Genomic DNA, 23378 nt, shown 5'->3' with positions numbered 1-23378 from the left:
CATAAATGTGTTTCTAGATAACAGGGTACTTGAGTTTTCTAGTAGCCCTTCTAAATGGGACTAAAACTAAACCTTACAAGTATTTTAGAGAAAGAAATAATTTTTACAAATGTGGATATCCTATCTACCTGCTTTAGCTATAAATGTCCTGCATGAGAACGTAGCAACAATGACCACATTCACGAATGTGATGAGATATATATATGGTAGTCATACATTTATGCTGCACATTCATACATGACCTGATATTGCTGAAATAGTCTTTATTTCTGAACATTCCAAAACAGCAGTGTACACAGTAACAAATATTAAGTCATATACCATAAGAAAAGCATTCATTAGTGCAAATGGGTTTTGTAAAAGGTCTATCAAAAAGATTTATTTGCTTTAAAATGCATTCATTTCCAGAAGCATTGTTAATAAAACATTACAGTTTCATCCTCTGTAATAAAGTATTGAAAATCAGTGGTGGTATAGTAGCAAACATTGCAGGTATTAAGTGCAATGAGCTTGTGATGCCTTTATAAATATGAAACCCATGTGTGACAATAAATTAACAATGAAAAAGACAAGACCATTTAACTTGCTGTCTGGCTACCTCCTTGCAATGCTTCAGATTACACAGTGCTCATTCAACACAAAATTATGTCTCTGAAACTGTTTGGTGGATTTTTGCTGATATATCCTCAGAGTTAAAAAAATAGTACCTTACCACAAAAATATTTTTATGGCACAAAATTTAAGTTGTTCCATAGTGGTTCACGTAGGTGTAAAAAGAAATAGGCACAAAAAATAAAATTCCTGTAAACTATAAAAAAGTAAATTTCAAAGCATACATTGATCGAACATATTTGTAAATATGTAATGTATTAAAACACAGAACATGTAATGGGAAGATGTTTAGAACACGTAAGTAAATTGAACAAGTTACTTTAAAAACTCATATGGCAAAGAAAGCATTAATGATACATCTCAATTCTCTCAAAAAGGTACGTAGCAGTTCTACAAAAACTTTCTAGATCTAAGTGTCGCAATACTGCAACCATGGATTTGAGAATGCTGCAGTATCTCAGGCAAATATTTAAGTGCAATAATTAGTCTCTGGTGATTGGTTCATTGAAAAACAATGCAGTAAGTATGTTAAAATGCAAAAGGGAAAGAATATCCTGACATCCACTGTTACCCAGCCAGCTAGGTAATACAACCCTCATTTCCACTTCTTCCCCATTCTTCAAGGGTACATAAAACTGCGTCAGTAGCAACCATCTCTCCAGTTTCCGTCCCTCAGCGTGCTGAGTGAAGACAGAGGCTTTGGAGGCTGAAGGAAGCTATAAAGGTAAGAAAAAGGAAACAGAGTGTGAATAACCCTCCAGGTCACGTTGCTTCCTTTCATCTGCTCCTCCAGTAGTGACAACCTGTCGGCACTTCCCCAAGTGAGCCTTGTGTTCCACACTCTGGAGCCTTGCAACATGCGCATCTGCAGAAACCCAGTGATCACCACAGTGCTATGTCCTCTGTGTGGGCATGAGTGAAAAATGATCAATACCCTTAATGTATAAAACATACTTTAATCAGAAAGAAAAAGGTAAACTCAATAGAAAAATGGCCCCAAAACAAACAGTTACTTCATTGACTATAAACAGCAAATTAACATAAATTTTTAAAAGTATGTTTTTATTGACTTTTATAGAGAGAGGGAGAGGGAGAAAGAAACATAGATGGGGTACCTCCCATATGCACCCCAATCAGGGACCCACAACCTGGGAATTGAACCCAAGACCTTTTGGTGCATGAGATGACATTCAACCAACTGAGCCACATTGGCCAGAGCATAACATGAAGAAATTTTAAACCTTATGGATAATCAGACATTTGCCTATCAGATTGGCAAAGAATTCCCAGTGTGTTCCAGTTTTGGAAAACAGACCCTCACAAATAGTCTGGTAGTGACAACCTTTCCAGGTTAGGTTGGAGACAAACAGATGGTCCTATTCATCTCGACAGTGTGTGTCAAATAACCTATGTACGTTCTATTCAGCCATAAGCACAACACAGCTCTGCACTCACTGGGGGAGAATTTATCTAACAAACACACACCAAAGTTATTTCTATCTGGGTAGTAGGATTCTCAGTCAGCCTTTATTTTCTGTGTTTTTCAATAGTTTCTGAATTTGTTTCTGACCTGAGCACCTATGACTTCTAGTCAGAAAATAAAAAAGCAAAACTATTTATACATACCAGTACATAAAGAAAAATTACTTGTTTCCACATCCCTTTCAAACTTTTACTGACTCCCTCCCTCTCCTCCTTCATATATTCTTTTCTTATAAGAGTTGGCTAGCCCTAACCGGTTTGTCTCAGTGGACAGAGCTTCGGCCTGTGGACTCAAGGGTCCCAGGTTCGATTCCGGTCAAGGGCATGTACCTTGGTTGTGGACACATACCCAGTGGGGTGTGTGCAGGAGGTAGCTGATTTATGTTTCTCTCTCATCGATGTTTCTAGCGGTCTATCCCTCTCCCTTCCTCTCTGTAAAAAATCAATAAAATAAAATAAATAAAATAAAGAGTTGTCTACATTTGCTGCCTCCATTGTTTCATCTTCCAAGCTCTCCTCAACCCACTTTTATAGAATTTTTTTTAACCGTAAAACACTCTAGGACAGTGGTTCTCAACCTTTCTAATGCCGCAGCCCTTTAATACAGTTCCTCATGTTGTGGTGACCCCCAACCATAAAATTATTTTTGTTGCTACTTCATAACTGTAATTTTGCTACTGTTAATGAATCGTAATGTAAATATCTGTGTTTTCCGATGGTCTTAGGCTCAGCAGAGGTTCTCAACCGCTTGAGAACCTCTGCAGGGTCGCCTAAGACCAGGGGTCCTCAAACTTTTTAAACAGGGGGCCAGTTTACTGTCCCTCAGACCGTTGGAGGGCTGGACTATAGTTTAAAAAAAAACTATGAACAAATTCCTATGCACACTGCACATATATTATTTTGAAGTAAAAAAACAAAACGGCAAAAACACCCTCATGTGGCCCGCGGGCCGTAGTTTGAGGACGCCTGCCTAAGACCATTGGAAAACACAGATATTTACATTACGATTCATAACATAGCAAAATTACAGTTATGAAGTAGCAACGAAATAATTTTATGGTTGGGGATTACCACAACATGAGGAACTGTATTAAAGGGTCACAGCATTAGAAAGGTTGAGAACCACTGCTCTAGGATATCTAAGTTCAAGAAGGGTACTTCATGACTATGAGCTCATCTAAAATGTGTCCTGCAAGTAATATAGAATTGTGGAGTGGGGAGGACTGTTACCTGGACCACAATGAACTTACACAAGCTAACAAAACCCACTAATTATCACTAAGATGTTTTTTAAACCATGCATTTGATGGGAAGGTATATGTGTGCAAATGCATGTGTGCCTAACACATTTGGGCTCATTTTGATATAAAAATGGATTCATAAAACATTTGCAATCCTACTCTGTGCTGGACACACCGCTTGGTATTAGGGACATATAGCAATGAAGCAAAGATCAACTACCCCCTTTCAGAAAGCCTGCATTCTAGTGAGGAGAGTCAGACCACATTATAAACTAACTAGTGGCCCGGTGCACAAAATTCGTGCACATTAAAAGGGGATTAATTAGAGGAAATAATTTAATATTGCTATTTGCCCTTTCTCTATAATAGAAGTGTCAGAGATGAAAGAAAATTAGTAAAATGTATGTGAAAACCTTCCTCCTGTCAGAATCTGGGGCTCACCATGGGACCCAGAGTCAAGTCCCTGCCCACCCACATGCACCTCAAAATCAAGTGAGACCTAGACCTAGCCAGTCCCCCCACCATTGGGCTAGATCCAGACCCAGCCAGTCCCACCCTTGTCAAGCCCTGCCGGGTGTGGCCTAAGGTCCCCCAGCCCAGACCAGGGCGGGGGGCATGCCTTGAGGTCCTCTGTCAAGCCCCACTGGGTGGGGGGCATGGCCTGAGGTCCCCCATCAAGCCCCACCTGGTGTGGGGCACGGCCTGAGGTCCCCCGGGCTGGTGCTGGGGCGGGGGGAGCAGCCTGAGGTTCCCTAGCCCAGTACAAGGAAGGAAGCGCACCTTGAGGTCCCCTGTCAAGCCCTGCTGGGTGGGGGACACAGCCTGAGGTCCCCTGTCAAGCCCCATGGGGGAGGGGGAGGGTGTAGCCTCAGGTCCCTGCTGATTGCTCGTTAAGGCTCCTTATGGGAAATTGGCCTCAGCTGTGGATGCAGCCATTTTTGTGATGGAGTGATGGTCAATTAGCAAATTCCCTCTTTATTAGATAGGATAAGTGGAGTAGGAGAAGAAGGGAGAGAGAGGGAGGAGGCCCTGCAAATAACTTGGGGGAAGGAAAATGCAAGAGTTCTGGAGGTGGAGCTTTCCTGGTAAATTAAAGCAAACAGGGCATCAGGTTGAAGTGTTGAGGGAGGAAGGAAGAAGATGAGATCAGAGAGAGGAAGACCTGACCACACAGGGACACTCACACCCATCACTTTCCAGAGAAAGAGGGACACAAGTCAGGCCAAAGAGGTAGCCTGACTTCTGAGACCAAGAAAAAGGCAAGGTGCCAGGAGCAGCTTCTAATTTAAAGCTGCAAATGAAGTAACATAGACCAGGGAACGAAGACTCTTACCTTCTGACAGGTTGTGCAATTTTGCTTCGAGGCAGGTTACTCCCATTTATTGCCAGTGAAGGTCTTGGAAGTGCACTGCGGCCCATTATCCCAGAAGTGGCAGCTTTGTTTGGTGTGGGGATTCCTGTGTTGGAATATAATTGTAAGCCATTGGATAAAGGCGTGTTACTGCTGCCTTGAACAGTTGGGCTCACGTAGGCTGTGGCTTTAAGAGGCTGTCGGACAGACACAGGGAAATGACCCACGCTGTGGATTCTGTGTTGAAGCTGTCCTGGTGATGGAACTGGAAGAGAAAATGATGTTCATATGAGACAAAATTTCTATCACTATCCAACTTAAGAAATGTTATATTTTTAAAAAGCCTATATTGTCTGAAAGATATATGTATATATAAAATGGGACTTTTAATATATGTCTATATAAAATGGAATTTTTAATATATTATATATAATTGTATTGCATTATACAATGTTGCCAATTGCCAGAAGACTCTGTTAGTATTGGGAAATCCAAATATTGATTTTTTAGAGAAACATCGATTTGTTGTTCCACTTATTTATCCATTCATTGGTTGATTCTTGTATGTGCCCTGACCAAGGATCAAGCCTGCAACTGAGCTACCCAACCAGGGCTAGAAAATTCTAATTCTTGACAAGAAAGTATTCTATTCTATCAATCAGCAACGTTTTTGAGTACCTAACTGTATTATATTATTACTAGAGGCCCAGTGCACGAAATTCATGCATGGGTAGGTACCTAGGCCTGGCCAGTGATCGGGGCCAATCGGGACCTTCTGGCTGCCAGCCGGGACCTCCCTTCATTCCACGCTTCCCCCTGGTGGTCAGTGCACGTCACAGCGAGCGATTGAACTCCCATTCTCCCAGTCGAACTCCCAAGGGGACATTTTGCATATTAGCCTTTTATATATATAGACTAATATATTATTATAGTCTAAGAATAACCTCCTTTTCTTTAACAATTTTGAGTTCTCACAGGACAATTTCTTCCTTGCTTGAAAGACATTAGAATTTCTTGATGGTTACTTTGAGGAGGATTTCATGAAAATACAAGGGACAATTTAGCTGTTATTATAGAAAGGAAGACAGAGGTGACATCAGTAAGTACAAAGTTCAGCTTATTACAGATATACTTCCTAAACAGTTTTCATCATGACATTTACGGTTTGTGGGGAGAATAAATGAGTTACTCTACATGAAGCCTTACAAGGTACCCAGCATGTCGTAACCACTCAGCGAGTGCTAGCTATTACTACCTTGATTAAGGACAGCAAAATCTATAAAATGAAAAAACCTCTCAGAGCAAGACTCTTAAAAGCTTCACTAATGTACTGGCCCAATAGTGCATATAATTTCACATTAAGAAACTGAACTGTTTGGCAGAAATTTTTTAATTTTATAATTCTTTTCTCCAAGGGAAAACTGAAGCACAAATTTAACAGAAATTTATGCACACAACTCAGCCTGTTGTTTGCTAACTTCTCCAGCCTTTGCTGCCTCATACTTACCATTCAGTTAAACAGGGACATACCCTATTTTCTAAAACATTTTAGCTGATTTTGAACTTAAGCATAGAATATACAATAAATATCTTTTGAAATAAAAATAGGAGGAAAGCAAAAAGAAAATGTCTATAAGTTTTATTTAATACTAGAGGCCCAGTGCACGAAATTCATGCATCGGGGGAGAGGGGGGCCTCTCAGCCCGGCCTGCACCCTCTCGCAATCCAGGACCCCTCAGGGCATGTCCGACTGCCAGTTTAGGCCCAATCCCTCCTAAATTGGCAGTCGGACATCCCTCTCACAATCCAGGACCACTGGCTCATAACCGCTTGCCTGCCTGCCTGCCTGATTGCCCCTAACCACTCTGCCTGCCTGCCTGATCACCCCTAACCACTCGCCTGCCTGCCTGATTACCCCTAACCACACATCTGCCTGCCTGATTGCTCCTAACTGCTCGCCTGCCTGCCTGATCACCCCTAACCACCTCTGCCTTGGCCCCTGTGGCTTCACTGGAAGGACATCTGAAATGAAGTCCAGAAGGTCATTCAGCTGTCCGGTCTAATTAGCATATTATACTTTTACTAGAAGCCCGGTGCATGAAATTCATGCATGGAGGGGGGTTGTCCCTCAGTCCAGCCTGTACCCTCTCCAATATGGGACCCCTCAAGGGATGTCCGACTGCTCGTTTAGGCCCGAAGGGATCGGGCCTAAACGGGCAGTCGGACATCCCTCTCACAATCCAGGACTGCTGGCTCCCAACTGCTTGCCTGCCTGCCTTCCTGATTGCCCCTAATCGCTTCTGCCAGCTAGCCTGATCACCCCCTAACCACTCCGCTGCCAGCCTGGTTGATGCTTAACTGCTCCCCTGCCAGCCTGTTTGCCCCCAACTTCCCTCCTCTGCCGGCCTGGTCACCCCTAACTGCCCTCTCCTGCAGGGTTGATCACCTCCAACTGCCCTCCCTTGCAATTCTGGTCCCTCTCCACTGCCCTCCTTTGCAGGCCGGGTGCCTCCCAACTGCCCTCTCCTGCTGGCCATCTTATAGTAGCCATCTTGTGTCCACATGGGGGCAGGATCTTTGACCACATGGGGGCAGACATATTGTGTGTTGGAGTGATGGTCAATCTGCATATTACTCTTTTATTACATAGGATAGAGGCCTGGTGCACGGGTGGGGGCCAGCTGGTTTGCCCTGAAGGGTGTCCCGGATCAGGGTGGGGTTCCCTTGGGGCGTGGGGTGGCCTGAGCGAGGGGTCTGTGGTGGTTTGCAGGCCGGCCATGCCCCCTGGCAACCCAAGCAGATGCCCTGGTATCTGGAATTTATTTTCCTTCTACAATTGAAACTTTGTAGCCTGGAGCGGAGCCAAGCCTGCTGCTCCCTCCAGGGCGGCAGCCATTTCTGTGGCAGTTAATTCACCTTCTACAATTGAAACTTTGTAGCCTTAAATGGGTGAGCCCAGCCAGGGTGTGCGGAAAGCTTTGCTTCCCCTGTTGCCGCCGGCAACCCTGGCCTGCTCTCTCAAGCTCCGTTCTGCCCCTATTTCTGTTTGAATTTGTTTACCTTCTATAATTGAAACTTTGTAGCTTGAGTGGAGGCTTAGGCCTGCAACGGCTATCGGAAAGCTTGGCTTGCTCTGTTACCTGGGAAACCTTGCTCTCTGTGGCTATAGCCATCTTGGCTGGGGTTAATTTGCATACTCGTCCTGATTGGCTGGTGGGCGTGGCTTGGATGGTGGGCGTGGCTTATGTAGCAGAGTGGTTAATTTGCATATTACCATTTTATTAGAGAGGATTATTCTAGATCCCTTGAAAATATTTTCTTAAATTAGTTTTTCTCAAGTATATAGTAGGTGAATTCTATATCCAGGAGTGTTGAGATATGTGTATAGTAGTCAAATTCAACAAAAAAATAAGGTCTATGTAAAATTCTGCTATAGTTTTGTTCCCATCAAGTTTTTGGGACACAGTAATCTTTTGTTGGTTGACAAATCATGTCCAGGCGTCCAGGTTTGGGCATATCAATACTACGACTGAGTCTGCTTCCCAGGGGTCAGACTTAACCCCAACTACCAATATAGACCACATGAGCAGGAATGGGGGTGTGGACACCTGGAACCACCACATCCCCACAAAAAGTAAAAATATGAACAACAGACTGAACACTCATTACTCTGTTTGTTGCTGAGTAAAACATAGAATGACAGACTGTGTGGTAAGATGAAATGAAGTAGACAAATAAAACTTCATTGAGGGCGGGGGGGCGGGGGGGGAGACTGTGGGGTAGTGAAAAACAACACCAAAGTAACAGCTAGGCAGAAGTGGTATGTTTTCTTCAAAGTAAAGGTATCAAGTAGACAGAAAGAGGCAGATCTATAAAGAAAACAGATTTTGTGTGATAAGTACACCATTTAGTATGAAATTAATCACCATTTAGTGCTTCTGCTGCTATCCTTGGATATGAAGGATTACATATAATTGGTATCATAGGTACTGATAAAAATACTACTTAATTTTAACAGTGGGGAAAAAAAGTTACAAGATAAGGGGAAAATTGTTCCTGAGAGGAAAAACAAGAAATGGAAGAGTAAGATATTTGCTTAATGGTGTTATGACTAACTAAAAATTACAAAAAATTTAAGAATTGATGTACTTACTACAAGACTGTATTCTTGAAAGCCCATTTCCAGCTCCATGCAAGCTTGAGTCAAAGCTCTGACTATTTCGCACGGTGACTGGAGAACTCACATTGCTACTAACACCCGTTGTGCTTGGCATCCGAGCTAGATTAGGCATACTTCTTCGGAGCTTGTCTAGAAGAGAAAAAAATTTTACCAAGTTAAAAATCACAAATGTAATGCCTACTAAATACTAGTTTTCAAAAGTAAGTACACATATAAATCGTATTTTGTTCAAAAATAAAATTATTATATTCATTAAAAAGCTAATGGAATTAACCTTCTGTATAGGAATACACACTCAACGTCTCCAGAAAGTTTGCACCAAATAGACTGCTAAAAGAACATGAGTTCTATAAAAAGTAGGGATTAGTCAAGCCCTGATGGTTTGGCTCAGTGGATACAGCATTGGCCTGCAGACTGGAGGGTCCCGGATTCGATTCCAGTCAAGGGCATGTGCTTGGGTTGCAGACTTGATCCCCAGTGGGGAGCGTGCAGGAGGCAGCCGATCAATGATTCTCTCTCATCACTGATGTTTCTATCTCTCTCCCTCTCTCTCTTCCTCTCTGAAATCAATAAAAAAAAAAAAAGTAGAGATTAGTCAATGATATATTTGTTCACATACATTAAGTGAATAAAACTGTATCAAAGTGAGGTTAGAAAATAATCTTATAGCCATTTAGCTTTAAAAACATACTAGAAATTGTTAATGAAAATCTAGAAGAGTGAAAACCAGCACTGGATATTTTGCTAGCATATCAAAATAGAAATTACTAAAATTCAAACTTGAGATGTTTTGAGAAATCCACTGATCACATCAATATGACCATATAACTTCTAAAAAGTTTTAATTATCAAGAGTATGCCACCAAACGTTTAGAGGCTTTAAAAAGAACATGCTTCCATTTCTTTCTCCTTGGTATGTACATCTTCTACTACTTAGGGGCAGCAGAGTCAGGCACGGGTCTCAGTGTTGCTGAGAAGCTTCAAGACTGCAACTCTACAAGTTAGTTTTCTCTTTAATAATACCTCCCCCTCCCCACCCACCCCCCAAAAAAACACAACCACTAAAATACATATATCAGGTCACTGGAGCTTAGAAAAGAAAGGATATCCTATATAATAAAAGCATAATATGCAAATCGACCGAATGGTGGAACGACCAGTCGGCGGGGGGCAGGGCCAGCAAGCAGGCGGCGCCAGGCCAGCCAAGGAGTGTGCCAGCGGGCAGAGGGAGGGAATGGCGATGGCGGGGAGGGGGGCGGTGTCCAGTGGTGATGGAGAGGCAATGGGGGGGGGGGGGGCGGCACCATCCCCTGATCAGCCTGTCCCGTCACCTCCTGCAGAGGGAGGCCAGACTGTGACTTAGGCCCGCTCCCCAGTAGGACATCTCCACATCCCCTGAGGACTCCCAGACTGTGAGAGGGTTCAGGCTGGGCTGAGGGATCCCCCCCACCCAGTGCATGAATTTTCGTGCACTGGGCCTTTAGTGTTTAAATACTAAGTCAAAACTCATTAAGTACAAAACTGGATTCATTTCTTTCTGCTTCACACAGGGCCTTTCCACATTATTTAGATCTGCTGATTGTATGCCCTATCTGGAAAGTCACCTAATCCAGAAATCTGGAGAATCTCCTAAGATTTGCCTCCCTTCTCCACCCTTGTTTCCAAGTCCTCAAAAGTCTGCCTCATAAATATTTAATGAATCTTCATTACTATCACCTGGTTTGGACCTCATTATCACTGTGTTTTTTTCATCCTCACTGGAGGATGTGGTTTTTGAACATATTAATGACTAGCATGAAAAAGTGAGTCTCTATCAATAAAAGATTAAATTACTTTGACTAAGCAGCAGAGAGGTACAGGGAAATAATTATATGTTACTAGAGGCCCAGTGCACGAAATTCATGTACGGGGGAGTATGTCCCTCAGCCCAGCCTGCACCCTCTCCAATCTGGGACCCCTTGAGGGATGTCCGACTGCCCGTTTAGGCCCGATCCGGTGGGATCGGGCCTAAACGGGCAGTCAGACATCCTCTCACAATCCAGGACTGCTGGCTCCCAACCGCTCGCCTGCCTGGCAGCCTGATCACCCCCTAACCACACCCCTGCCAGCCTGATTGCTGCCTAACTGCTCCCCTGCCGGCCCAATTTCCCCTGCCATCTCCTGCCAGCCTGGTCACCCCTAACTGCCCTCCCCTGCCAGGCTGGTAGCCCCTAACTGTCCTACTCTGCAAGCCTGGTCGCCCCACCTGCTGGCCCGGTAACCCCTAACTGCCCTCCCATGCCAGCCTGGTCGCCCCTAACTGCCCTCCCCTGCTGGCCTGGTCACTCCCAACTGCCCTCCCCTGGAGGCCTGGTCGCCCTAACTGTCCTCCCCTGCAGTCCTGGTCACCCCTAACTGCCCTCCCTTGCCAGCCTGGTCGTCCCTAACTGCCCTCCCCTGCCAGCCTGGTTGCCCCTAACTGCCCGGCCCTGCCAGCATGGTCGCCCCTAACTGCCCTCCCTTGCCAGCCTGGTCGCCCCTAACTGCCCTCCCCTGCCAGCCTGGTTGCCCCTAACTGCCCTCCCCTGCAGCCTGGTCACCCCTAACTGCTCTCCCCTGCAGTCCTGGTCCCCGCCAACTGCCCTCCCCTGCCGGCCTGGTTGCCCCTAACTGCTCTCCCCTGCAGGCCTGATCCCCCCCAACTGCCCTCCCCTGCAAGCCTGCTCCCCTCCACTTCCCTCCCCTGCAGGCCTGGTCCCCCCCCAACTGCCCTCCCCTACAGGCCTGGTCCCCCCCAACTGTCCTCCCTTGCAGGCCTGGTCCCTCCCAACTGCCCTCCCCTGCAGGCCTGGTCCCCCCCAACTGCCCTCCCCTGCAGGCCTAGTTCCCCCCAACTGCCCTCCCCTGCAGGCCATCTTGTGGTGGCCATCTTGTGTCCACATGGGGGCAGCCATCTTTGACCACATGGGGGCGGCCATTTTGTGTGCTGGAGTGACAGTCAATTTGCATATTACTCTTTTATTAGATAGGAATATTTAGAAAATGAGTTGAGTTTCATGTTTATTAATTTTCCAACTCTTTACTATAAAAGTTTTCATGTGTGTGTGTGTGTGTGTGTGTGTGTGTGTGTATGTGTGTGTGTGTGTGTGTGTATATACATATATATATATATATATATATATATATATATATATATATATATAGTTGTAAAGTAGTATCAAAAACATCTGTATCGCCGAAACCGGTTTGGGTCAGTGGATAGAGCGTCGGCCTGCGGACTCAAGGGTCCCAGGTTCGATTCCGGTCAAGGGCATGTACCTTGGTTGCGGGCACATCCCCAGTAGGGAGTGTGCAGGAGGCAGCTGATCGATGTTTCTCTCTCATTGATGTTTCTAACTCTCTATCCCTCTCTCTTCCACTCTGTAAAAAATCAATAAAATATATTAAAAAAAAAATCTGTATCTTTTTCATCTAGATGTACTAGTTTTCATTTTGTCACATTTACTAGTAATTCTTCTCCATATATTATGTATATACTAGTGGCCCAGTGCACAAAATTCATGCATGGGGGGGGTGTCCTCAGCCCTGCCTGCATCCTCTCCAATCTGGGACCCCTCGAAGGATGTCCTACTGCCAGTTTACAGGGATCGGGCCTAAACCAGCAGTCGGACATCCTTCTCACAATCCGGGACTGCTGGCTCACCTGCCTGCCTGCCTTCCTGATTGCCCCTAACCACTCTGCCTGCGGGCCTGCTCACCCCCAACTGCCCCCCCTGCTGGCCTGATCACCCCAAACTGACCCCCCTGCTGTCCTGCTCACCTCCAACTGCCCCCCCCTGATGTCCTGCTCACCCCCAACTGGCCCCCCTGCTGGTCTGCTTACCCCCAATGGCCCCTTCCATCCCATCCTGGCCTGATCACCCCCTGGCAACCCAAGATCCCAGACCCTCTTTTTTTTCTTTTTCTTTTCTTTTTTTCAGCACCTCCCTGAGCAGAGGCCAGGGCCAGCTGGAAGCAAGTATCTAGGACTTATTTATCTTCTATAATTGAAACTTTGTAGCCTTGAGTGGAGGCCAGGGCCAGCGGGTGGCTTGGCTTCCTCCATTGCCGGGGCAACCCAAGCCTCCTGCTTGCTCCAGCTCCATGGCCGGCCGCTATCTTGGTTGGGTTAATTTGCATACTTGCTCCTGATTGGCTGGTGGGCGTGGTTTGGTGTAGCAGAGTGATGGTTGATGTGCATGTTTCTCTTTTATTAGTGTAGATTGTTTGCTATTGTTAAGCAACATAAAAGCTGCATACCTTCTGACACTTTAACCCTAAATGTCCTCTCTCTGTTTTCATACGACACTGTGACTTTCATTAAGCACATAAAATACATTGTGTTCCTGATATTATGAGCTTTAATAAATGAGTCACTATGACATTCTTTAGCTGCCACTGTTTATTTTAAATTTGAAATCTGGAGGTACTCAGGTAATTTGAAATCTAGGTAAGGCCTAGTAAGAAAGTTCTATAGAATCACAATACTGTCATGACATGTAAAAAATTGATAATCTATACTAATAAAAGAATAATATGCTAATTAAACCGGGAGACCTTCCAGACATCCTTCCAGACAAAGCCAGGGGCTTGGCCAGCCTGCAAACCGCCCCCAAACGGCCCTCAGTCCCTCGCTCAGGCCGGCCATGCTCCCCAGCAGGGACCCTCACCATGATGGGGGCATGGCCAGCCTGAAAATGGCCCTCAGCCCCTCACCCAGTCTGGCCACGCCCCCCAAAGGGCCCCCCCACCCCTATGGGGGTGTGGCCAGTCTGCAAACCACCCTAGCCCCTAGCCCAGGCCGGCACCGCCCCCAGTGGGGACCCCCACCCTGATCTGGGACCCCCTTCAGGGCAGACCAGCCAGCCCCCACCCATGCACCAGGCCTCTATCTATACTAATAAAAGGGTAATATGCTAATTAGACCAGGAGACCTTCCAGAGGTCCTTCCAGACAAAGCCATGGTGGCGGGGCCGAGGCAGAGGCGATCAGGGGCAATCAGGCCAGGAGGGGAGGGCAGTTGGGGGTGATCAGGCCAGCCGTGGGGGAGGGGGGCAGTTGGGGGCGAGAGGCTGGCAGAGGGCAGCAGTTGGGGGCGAGCAGGCTGGCGGGGGGGGGGGGCAGTTGGTGGTGAGCAGGCCAGCAAGGGAGGGCAGTTGGGGGTGAGAAGGCCAGTAGGGGGGGCAGTTGGGGACGAGCAGGCCAGCAGTCAGAGTGGTTAGGGGCGATCAAGCAGGCAGGCAGGTGAGCGGTTAGGAGCCAGTGGTCCCAGGTTGTGAGAGGGATGTCCCCCCCGAGGGGTCCCAGGATTGGAGAGGGTGCAGGCCGGGCTGAGGGACACCCTGCCCCCCTGTGCACAAATTTTGTGCACCGGGCCACTAGTAGTTTATAATAATCCATACACAACAATTTCCAGGCCTCTCAAGAATGTCTTCCATAATCTTTTCCTCCTAAACCACACAATCCAATCAAGACTCACACATTAGACTTGGTCCTTATGCCTGTTATCTCTGTTAATACAGATGTATCAGTCTTTAAAACCTATCTTTACTCATTTAAGTATCAAGTCAGTTTCACAAAGACTTAAATCTGAAATACAATCTTAAAAATAAAGGCTGTCAAGGGTAAATATTTAAAACATTACTCCTTTGGAACTAAGCTGTGATCTCCAAGTTGCGTCTGGGACCATCTGGAAATGAAGGTACCTTTTCCTGTCAAACAATGTGGAATCTATTAGTGGCCATGTTTACTTTTGTTACCGACTGACAGGGACCATTTGCCTGCACACATCAAAGCCCAATAAAATATGAACATGAGATGCAGCCAAGAAAGTAAGAATTTGCCCTGGCCGGGTAGCTCAGTTGGTTAGAGCATTGTCTCGATATGCCAAGGCTGCAGGTTCAATCCCAGGTAAGGGGACTTATAAGAATCAACAGCTTGATATCTGGTATTGAGATCCCTCCTACTTTGTTCTTCTTTCTCAGGATTGCTGCAGCTATTCAGGGTCTTTTTTTATTCCAGATGAATTTTTGGAGAGTTTGTTCTAGATCTTTGAAGTATGCCATTGGTATTTTAATGGGGAGTACATTGAATCTATAGATTGCTTTGGGTAGTATGGACATTTTAATGATGTTGATTCTACTAATCCATGAACACAGTATGTTCTTCCATCTGTTTATGTCTTCTTCTATCTCTTTTCTCAGTGTCCTGTAGTTTTCTGAGTACAGGTCTTTTATCTCCTTAGTTAAGTTTATTCCTAGGTATCTTAATATTTTTGGTGCAATGGTAAATGGGATTTTTTAAATCTCTCTTTCTGTAAGTTCACTATTGGTGTATAAAAATGCCATAGATTTCTTGGCATTAATTTTGTATCCTGCTACATTGCTGAATTCATTTATTAAATATAATAATTTTTTGATTGAGTCTTTAGGGTTTTCTATATACTGTATCATGTCATCTGCAAATATTAAAAAAACTGTGGTACATCTATACCAGTGATGGCGAACCTGTGACACGCGTGTCAGCACTGACACGCATAGCCATTTCTGATGACACGCGGCTGCATGCCGAGGATGAAACATTTGCTGCTCCTGAGGATGAAACATTTGCGACTAGATTCTTGGAGTTAGTTTTTTCCTCAAAGTGACACACTACCCGAGTTATGCTCAGTTTTTTGGTGAAGTTTGACACACCAAGCTCAAAAGGTTGCCCACCACTGATCTATACAATGGAATACTATGCTGCTGTAAAAAAGAAGAAATTCTTACCATTTGTAACAGCATGGATGGAACTGGAGAGCATTATGCTAAGCGAAATAAGCCAGTCAGAGAAAGATAAATATCACATGATCTCACTCATTTGTGGAATATAATGAACAACATAAAATGATGAACAAAAACAGATCTAGAGACAGAGAAACATTGGGCAAACCTCAGAGGGAAGGTAAGGAAGGGTGGCGGGAAGGGGGAGAGATCAACCAAAGGACTTGTATGTATGCATATAAGCCTAATCAATGGACACAGACACCAGGTGGGTGAGGGCATGAGTGGGGGGTGGGAGGGAAATGGGGAGATAAAGACACATATGTAATACCTTAATCAATAAAGAAAACAAAAGAATCACTGATGAATACGTAAATAAGTAGAACAAATCAATGCTTCCCTCTCTCTCTTTCTCTCTCTCTCTCTCTCTCTCTCTCTCTCTTTCTCTCTCTCTCCATCTCCCCCACTCCTCTTCCCTTCTCAAATCAATATTTTTTTAAAGAAGAAAGGATTTTTTAAGGAGATGGTGCCATGCCTGGCGTCACAGCTCATGCTCAAAGACCTGGCTCCCGATGGCTTCCAGGAAATGGATTATACAGGGAAAATCATTAGTCATGGTGACTAATGGAGTTTGGGTCGTGGTTTCCACTGATGGGCTGGCACTAAGGTAGGGATAGTTGATCATTGCAACTGGTCCTGATGTCAGCCATGGCATCGCTTCGTCTGGTTTCACAAGGATGCAGTCAGGGGGGTCATTCGGGAGCTGAAACAACTAGATGTTATCTCTAGTTTGACCAGAACTCTGTCCTTGTGGTCAACAGACCCGAGGCTTTGTTCCTAGGACTACTGGACGCTGACCAGAACCTCATGGTCCTGAGGGCTTAATGACTAAGCAAGGGAGAGGGAGGTGGGTGAGTCTGGGCACTAGGTGAGGCCAGTTTGAGTTAAAGGGAAAAAAATAAAAATAAAGGGCAGATGAAAGAAAATAAGGTTCCTGTGTGGTTACATTTTAATATTCAAGGAATCAAAAATAATGTTCTATCTTCACAAGAAACCAGCAATTTATCCTCAAGGACTAAGATGCAGCAGGAAGCTGGAGGAACAGACCAAGGCAAGATTTCACATGAGTTTTCTCACAGGAAAGGAGCAGCAAAACTCCCCACTCTGCAATAAAGACTAAAGAACCAGGGGATAAAGAAAAGACTCAGTTACCACCAAACAGTCAATGGGGTCCAGGTAGATCCTCCGGCTAAGAGTGATTACATCAGCATGCTACCAATAACCCCTGCTGTGTCCTACAAATTCTGCAAGATTTAGTCATGTTTTCTATTTGGTAAATTACTCTAAAAAGGCTTATTTCAATCCTATGATCCCTAGAAATATTCCAACAACCTTTAAGAGCCATCTCTTTTGAACCTAGACCATGTAGGTGCTATAGAAGCAATAAATGTAAATAACACATTTCTGGTTTATTTTTGATTATTTTTTAATGCATCAATGATTTAACAATTATTTTCTCCTATCTATATTATTTTGGTATTTTAGAAAAATATTTGATGGATTAGTTTCAAAGTTACCATTCTCATTTCACAATTGTGTTCCAATAATATTCCCTGGTAACACATGAAGGTTCTGATACTGGATCACATTTTCCTTTGTAGGAAACCATGCAACTACCACAGCCAGACGCGGAGCTGTGATATGGCTCCACTTTCCTAACAGGAGTCACACAGCACAGGTTCGGGGAAACCTAATCCTGCTCATAATGGTGTTTAACGTAAGTCAAAACCCCTTTTCCAAGGTGAGACAATGATCCCATTCGACAGTACTAATCAAGATACAGAGCCAGCATCTGCTTGACAACTAGGATATGATGTTCACAGGCACTTGACAAAAAACTCTTCAGAGAAACAATGCAAGGTGCCCTCCCCCTCAATTGTAAAATAAGGCTATGACTTTCATTAAACATATGGCATATACTGTCTTTCTGATATTATGAGCTTTTATAAACTAGCCACTATGACACTCTTTAGCTGCCACTGTTTTCTTTTAAATCTGAAGGTACAAAACAGAGAAATTAGGACTAATATTTTCCAATTATCTCTTAATTAGCATTAATGACACAAGTACACAGAAAGAAAAGGTAAGAAGTAAAAACATGGTAACAGATGACCACAAATATAATTTGTATTTGGCTTTGCAATATTATAAAATTACCTGCTCGAGCACATCTGGCTTCAGCTTTGAGAAACGGTGCTTTATAATTAAACTAGCAGCCCGTTTGCACAAAGATTCATGCAATAGACCTTCATTCACCTGGCTGCCTGCACCAGTTTTCTGCCGGCAGCAGGGACCCAGGCCTTGGCTGTGGCCACCGCCTTCTGCCTTCTTTCAGGGTCCGGGCTTGGCCCCGGGCGGCGGCCTTGGGCTTGACTGCACCCCAGCCTCCCTGCTACGGATCTTAGGAGCCGACCCCCAGGGGTTGCCTACAATCTGTGCAGGCTCCCCGCTGGTGCCCAAGGCCTGAGGCTTTTCCGGCCTTGGGCTCGGCCGCACCCCAGCTTCCCTGCAACGGTTTGCTGGTGGGCATGGCTTGTGGGTGTAGCAAAGGTATGGTCAATTTGCATATTACTCTATTATTAGGTAGGATGCTATACCTGTATAAATATGGTTTGTTTCTCCATAGTACACAGACCTGCGTGTGAGTGATTATTAGTACAGAAAACATACCGTAAGGCTTAGAACATTACAGTTGTTCTCCCTATCATTTGTTGGAAGTCAAGGAGTGTAACTCCTGAGAGTGGAGAAGGAAGACAAATGAAGAGGCAGACAGAAAACCACACAAGAGAATGACACATATTCCAACTCACCACATTGACATTAGGGCTAATCAGCTTCCAATACCATGCCAAAGATCAGCCTCCATTTTCCTACTGCTACACAGATCCCAATTCTAGATGTCAGGATCGGAGGGAAAGACATATTCCAACTTCCCCGTAACCTGGATGTGACAAGCAGCATCCTCTCCAAGCATCATCGTGCACTAACCATCCACCACTCTGTGCTAGAAACAGGCAGGAGGAGGCTGGAGGTTGTGGGAAAGGTGAGGGAGGGTAACTCAGTGCCTCGGGCTCCATGGAGATCCACTACGAGCTCCTCAACTGGCACAACCCTGCCCATCCCACAGCTGAACTGGCAACAGCAAAAAGATGCTCCCATTTATGGCCCATTCTGTGCCAGCTACATTGCGGTGATGTTCTTGAAGCCCTAGGTCTATAAATCTGGGACAATGTAATCAGAAGCCAGGCAATTACAGATTCGAATTTAGACCAAACTGATAAGGTCTTGATAATGTACTTAAGAAAGCTGGGAAATGTTTACAATGACTTCAAAACCATTTCTTCAGCCCACCACATACCAAAAGGGCATCATAACCTACCTCCATTGGTCCTATTTGGTTGCTGATCTGGAGTTTGGGCTTGAGGTGAGTAACACTGTTGCTGCTGGTAACTATTTGAAGGGAAATACTGGGAACTGGGGCTCCTCCTACATTCCCGAATGCTGGAGAAAGTCTGTGAATGGGGGATTCCTCTTTGGAAAGGTGAACATCTTGGAAGACGGGGCTGAGGTGGTGGCAAATGGTCAAATTCTTCCTCATCCTCTAAACTGAATCGGTCATATTCTTGATCACTACATGTCCCTTTCTTTCCTGAACTCAGTGACACACTGGAACTGTGTCTTGACACGGATGCTGACGTGGAAGCATAATCTTGCCTGAGACCTAAAAAATAATAAGAAATAGTATTATCATTAGAGACATTTCAATCTAGCAAAAATTAAGTTCAAATATTAGAGGAAATTTTGTGCCAAATGATTCAGAGACCCATTATCTTGTTCTTAGTTTATTAAAATACTAGAGGCCCAATGCATGAAATTCGTGCACAGGGATGGGGGTATGTCCCTCAGCCCAGCCTGAGCCCTCTCACAATCCGGGACCCCTCGGGAGAAGTCTGACTGCCGGTTTAGGCCTGACTGGCAGTCCGGCAGTAGGACATCCCTCTCGCAATCCAGGATCCCTGGGTCCTATCTGCCCGCCTGCTCGCTCCTTACCACTTGGCTTTCCACTCCTTAGTGCTGCCGTGGAGGCGGGAGAGGCTCCTGCCATCGGCACTGCGCTCACCAGCTGTGAGCCCAGCTTCCGGCTGAGTGGCGCTCCAGCTGTGGGAGCTCACTGACCACAAGGGGGCAGCTCCTGCATTCAGCATCTGCCCCCTGGTGATGAGTGTGCATCATAGTGACCAGTCATTCTCGTTGTTCTGCCATAACAGTCACTGGGCTTTTATTATATAGACTTGAGGCCCAGTGCACAAAATTCGTGCACGGGGGTGTTTGTCCCTCAGCCCAGCCAGCACCCTCTCCAATCTGGGACCCTTCAAGGGATGTCCGACTGCCCGTTTAGGCCCGATCCTACTAGGCAGTCGGACATCCCTCTCACAATCCAGGACTGCTGGCTCCCAATTGCTCGCCTGCCTGCCTTCCTGATTGCCCCTAACCGCTTCTGCCTTCCAGCCTGATCACCCCCTAACCACTCCCCTGCCAGCCTGATTGATGCCTAACTGCTCCCCTGCCAGCCTGTTTGCCCCTACCTGCCCTCCCCTGCAGGCCTGGTCCCCCCACAACTGCTTTCCCCTGCAGGCCTGGGTCTCCCCCAACTGCCCTTCCCTGCAGGCCCGGTCGCCCCCAACTTCCCTCCTCTGCCGGCCTGGTCCCCCCCAACTGCCCTCCCCTGCAGGCTTGATCGCCCACAACTGCCCTCCCTTGCAGGCCTGGTCCCTCCCAACTGCCCTTCCCTGCTGGCCATCTTATGGCGGCCATCTTGTGTCCACATGGGGGCAGCCACCTTGTGTTGGAGTGATGGTCAATTTGCATATTACTCTTTTATTAGAAAGGATTAGACTATTTTGTTTTGCAAAACGATTGCCACAATTGCAGTGAAAATTAAATATAGTACCTACTGCTATAATTTATCAATCAATGCCTGTCAATTTCCCCAAATGATCCCTTCTGAACTCCAGAGATACTTAGAAAGGCTGCTTAGGAAATAGTATTCATCATCATTATAAATTGTTTGCTATGAGTTAGGCAATTAATCAAATCTCTGCCCAAGCAGGAACTCTTCCTGCTCCCCACCCCAACTCTCAAATCAGCGCAAAGTTCAAAACCTGTGGTACAAGTATGTATTTTCTAACAAGGTCGCCTCTCGTTCGTTCTTTTTGTTCTTTTTCGAAGCATAGTGACATTTCAATATCGCAATGGTTTGAGGTCATCCTAAAGGATAACTATCTTAAAATAGTGAACTTAAGTTTCTTAACTTCTGAAAATTGACATCTAATCTTTTAGCCATATGGATGTAGAGTTAGTGTTAATTTACTGTTACTAAATAATGACCAAAAATAATCACTTTTCCCTCAAAATGTACCTTATTAAATCCTGCATAAGCAGTACCATGTTTCTCATAGTAGCCTTGACTGATTCTGAAACCAGGAAACTGTTACACTTAAATGATAGTTGGCTGTTTCTACTTATGTTGACCTGAAAAGATAACTGCAAAACAAGCCTAGCCAGGTTCTGTGATCTACATTGTATTGTGCCTTTTCCTGCCATAAATATTCTTGAAGTGTTCACTCCCAGATTATTTATTGTAACTTTATTGTAGAACCAAGGATAAATTGTCCCATTTCCAATGATCTCCTCTTCCATAATTATTAATTCTGAAAAGTATACCAAATGCATTTAACTGATTTTTTTATTTATAACTATAGACTCACATGAAGTTCTAAAGAAATAAGACAGGGTTCTCTTGCCACTTTGCCCAGTTCTCTCAATGGTAACATTTTGCAAACTTATAGAATAACATGATAACCAGAACACTGGCAGTGACACAAACCCATCTTAGGTGTTTCCGGTTCTACTCATGCATGCTTGTATGTGTTAGTTTTAAGTTTTCTACAATTATTTAAGTTATTTAAGTTACAATTAAGTTTTCTACCTGTAGGATCAAGTGCCTACCACCAGTGTCAAAATACTGAACAAACAGTTCCAAAAACTTCCAGAAATCCCTTGTGTTGCCCTTTTATAACCACATCCACCTTCCTCCTGAGATCCTACACCATACCCCTAACCCTAGTGACCACTAAACTGCTCACTTCTAAGATTCTGTCATTCCAAAATGTTATATAAATGGAACTATACAGTATACAACCTCTTGGAATGACCTTTTTTCCCACTGAGTGTAATTCCCTGGAGATTGATCCATGACGATGCATGAATCTATGGTTTATTCATTTTTATTGGTGAGCAAGGCTCCAGGACATGCAAGGTACCACTGTCTGATTAACCACTCCCCTACTGAGACATCTGAGTTCATTCCAGGTGTTGGCTTTTACAAACAGCTCCTGCGAATGTTCAGTACAGGTTTTTGTGTGAACACAAATTCCCACTGCTCTGTGATAAATGCCCAGAGTGAAACATGCTGGGCCTTGTGGAAATCATGGGTTTGGTTCTAAAAAAGCTGTCAAACTGTTTTCACAGTGGCCATCCCAGCAACAGTCTTTGTGTCAGTGCATTTTGGTCAGAACATGTCCTAACACCTTATGATGCTCATGAGAATGTGAGAAGCATGAACTGCCCCATCTACAAAGCAGGACAGTATGAGAGAAAGGACCTAAGTGTTTGCCCATTACCTGGGAAGAAATACCTGAAAACTCCCCATGCCCTCACAGTTCAAGGAGAAGCCCCTCGTTTAAAAGGTGTTCTGGTCTAAAAAAAACGTACTTTCTTCTTGCAGACGAGCCATGATCTGCACGTCAGTGAGGTCCTGCAGCTTGTACCCCATGGAGATGGAGTCGTCCTCCAGTTCTGAAGTGCTCAGCTCACTGTCTATAGACGACTGGGGACTGAGAGGGGAGCCCCTGGAGGTGTAACCTAAAAACAAAGGATGCAGGTTTATCGTTTAGACTAAAGAACTGATACCTATTCATGCTTTATAATTCATGTTATCGACAATCGCCAGTTTCTGCCCTGTTTACATGTCACCAAAAAGCGACCAAATACAAACTGTACAGAAGAGAGATCTCCTGTTTTGTTTTTTTACCACAATAAGAAAGGAAATCATTAATGCTAAAATCTGAATCCCATTAGATAAGCATGTATCTAAATGCACTGTATAAGTACATATCCATGTTCACTTTAATTAATAATCAGATATGCTTGTCTCGGTAGTAATTATTATGTATTTTAAAATGAACATTTAACCCGGTCCATTTTTTAAACAGTTACAAACAATAGTGTTACAAATAAGTAAGAATATCACATATAAAAAGCACACATACATACACAGAAACATCTACGAAACCTGTGAAATTGAGTGTAGAGCAGTCAGGAGACTGGTAGTCACTCATGAGAGTGAAAAAGCAATGGCTCGAGATAAGAGAACAAGGAAGATAGGACCCAAAGGGAGGAAGCTGCAGGAATGGAATCTTCATCTCATAAAGAGCAGCTATGTCTATTTTCTATGTAGCTCTGGCTGCATAAAAAGCTACAATAAAAAGCTAAAAAATTTTTGCCGAAACCGGTTTGGCTCAGTGGATAGAGCGTCGGCCTGCGGACTGAAAGGTCCCAGGTTCGATTCCGGTCAAGGGCATGTACCTGGTTGCGGGCACATCCCCAGTAGG

The 23378-nt window shown here is 44.8% G+C and overlaps 1 protein-coding gene across 3 annotated transcripts in view; it reads right to left on the bottom strand.

The window, feature by feature from the left end:
• Positions 1-257: 257 nt before the first annotated feature.
• The window catches only part of SLAIN1 (SLAIN motif family member 1), a 62132-nt gene continuing 39011 nt past the window's right edge, over positions 258-23378 (bottom strand). For all 3 annotated transcript variants that reach the window (XM_054720235.1, XM_054720236.1, XM_054720237.1), the window contains 5 exons: positions 22480-22629; positions 19085-19426; positions 8840-8995; positions 4669-4951; positions 258-1328 (listed from right to left, as the gene is read on the bottom strand). In XM_054720235.1, coding sequence (XP_054576210.1) covers positions 1253-1328; positions 4669-4951; positions 8840-8995; positions 19085-19426; positions 22480-22629 — 1007 coding nt within the window. In that variant the 3' untranslated portion in view covers positions 258-1252. The remainder of the gene's footprint in view (positions 1329-4668; positions 4952-8839; positions 8996-19084; positions 19427-22479; positions 22630-23378) is intronic.

This window comes from Eptesicus fuscus, chromosome 8 (genome assembly GCF_027574615.1).
Source record: "Eptesicus fuscus isolate TK198812 chromosome 8, DD_ASM_mEF_20220401, whole genome shotgun sequence".
NCBI lineage: Eukaryota > Metazoa > Chordata > Mammalia > Chiroptera > Vespertilionidae > Eptesicus > Eptesicus fuscus.
This window is presented reverse-complemented; position numbering and strand designations above follow the sequence as displayed.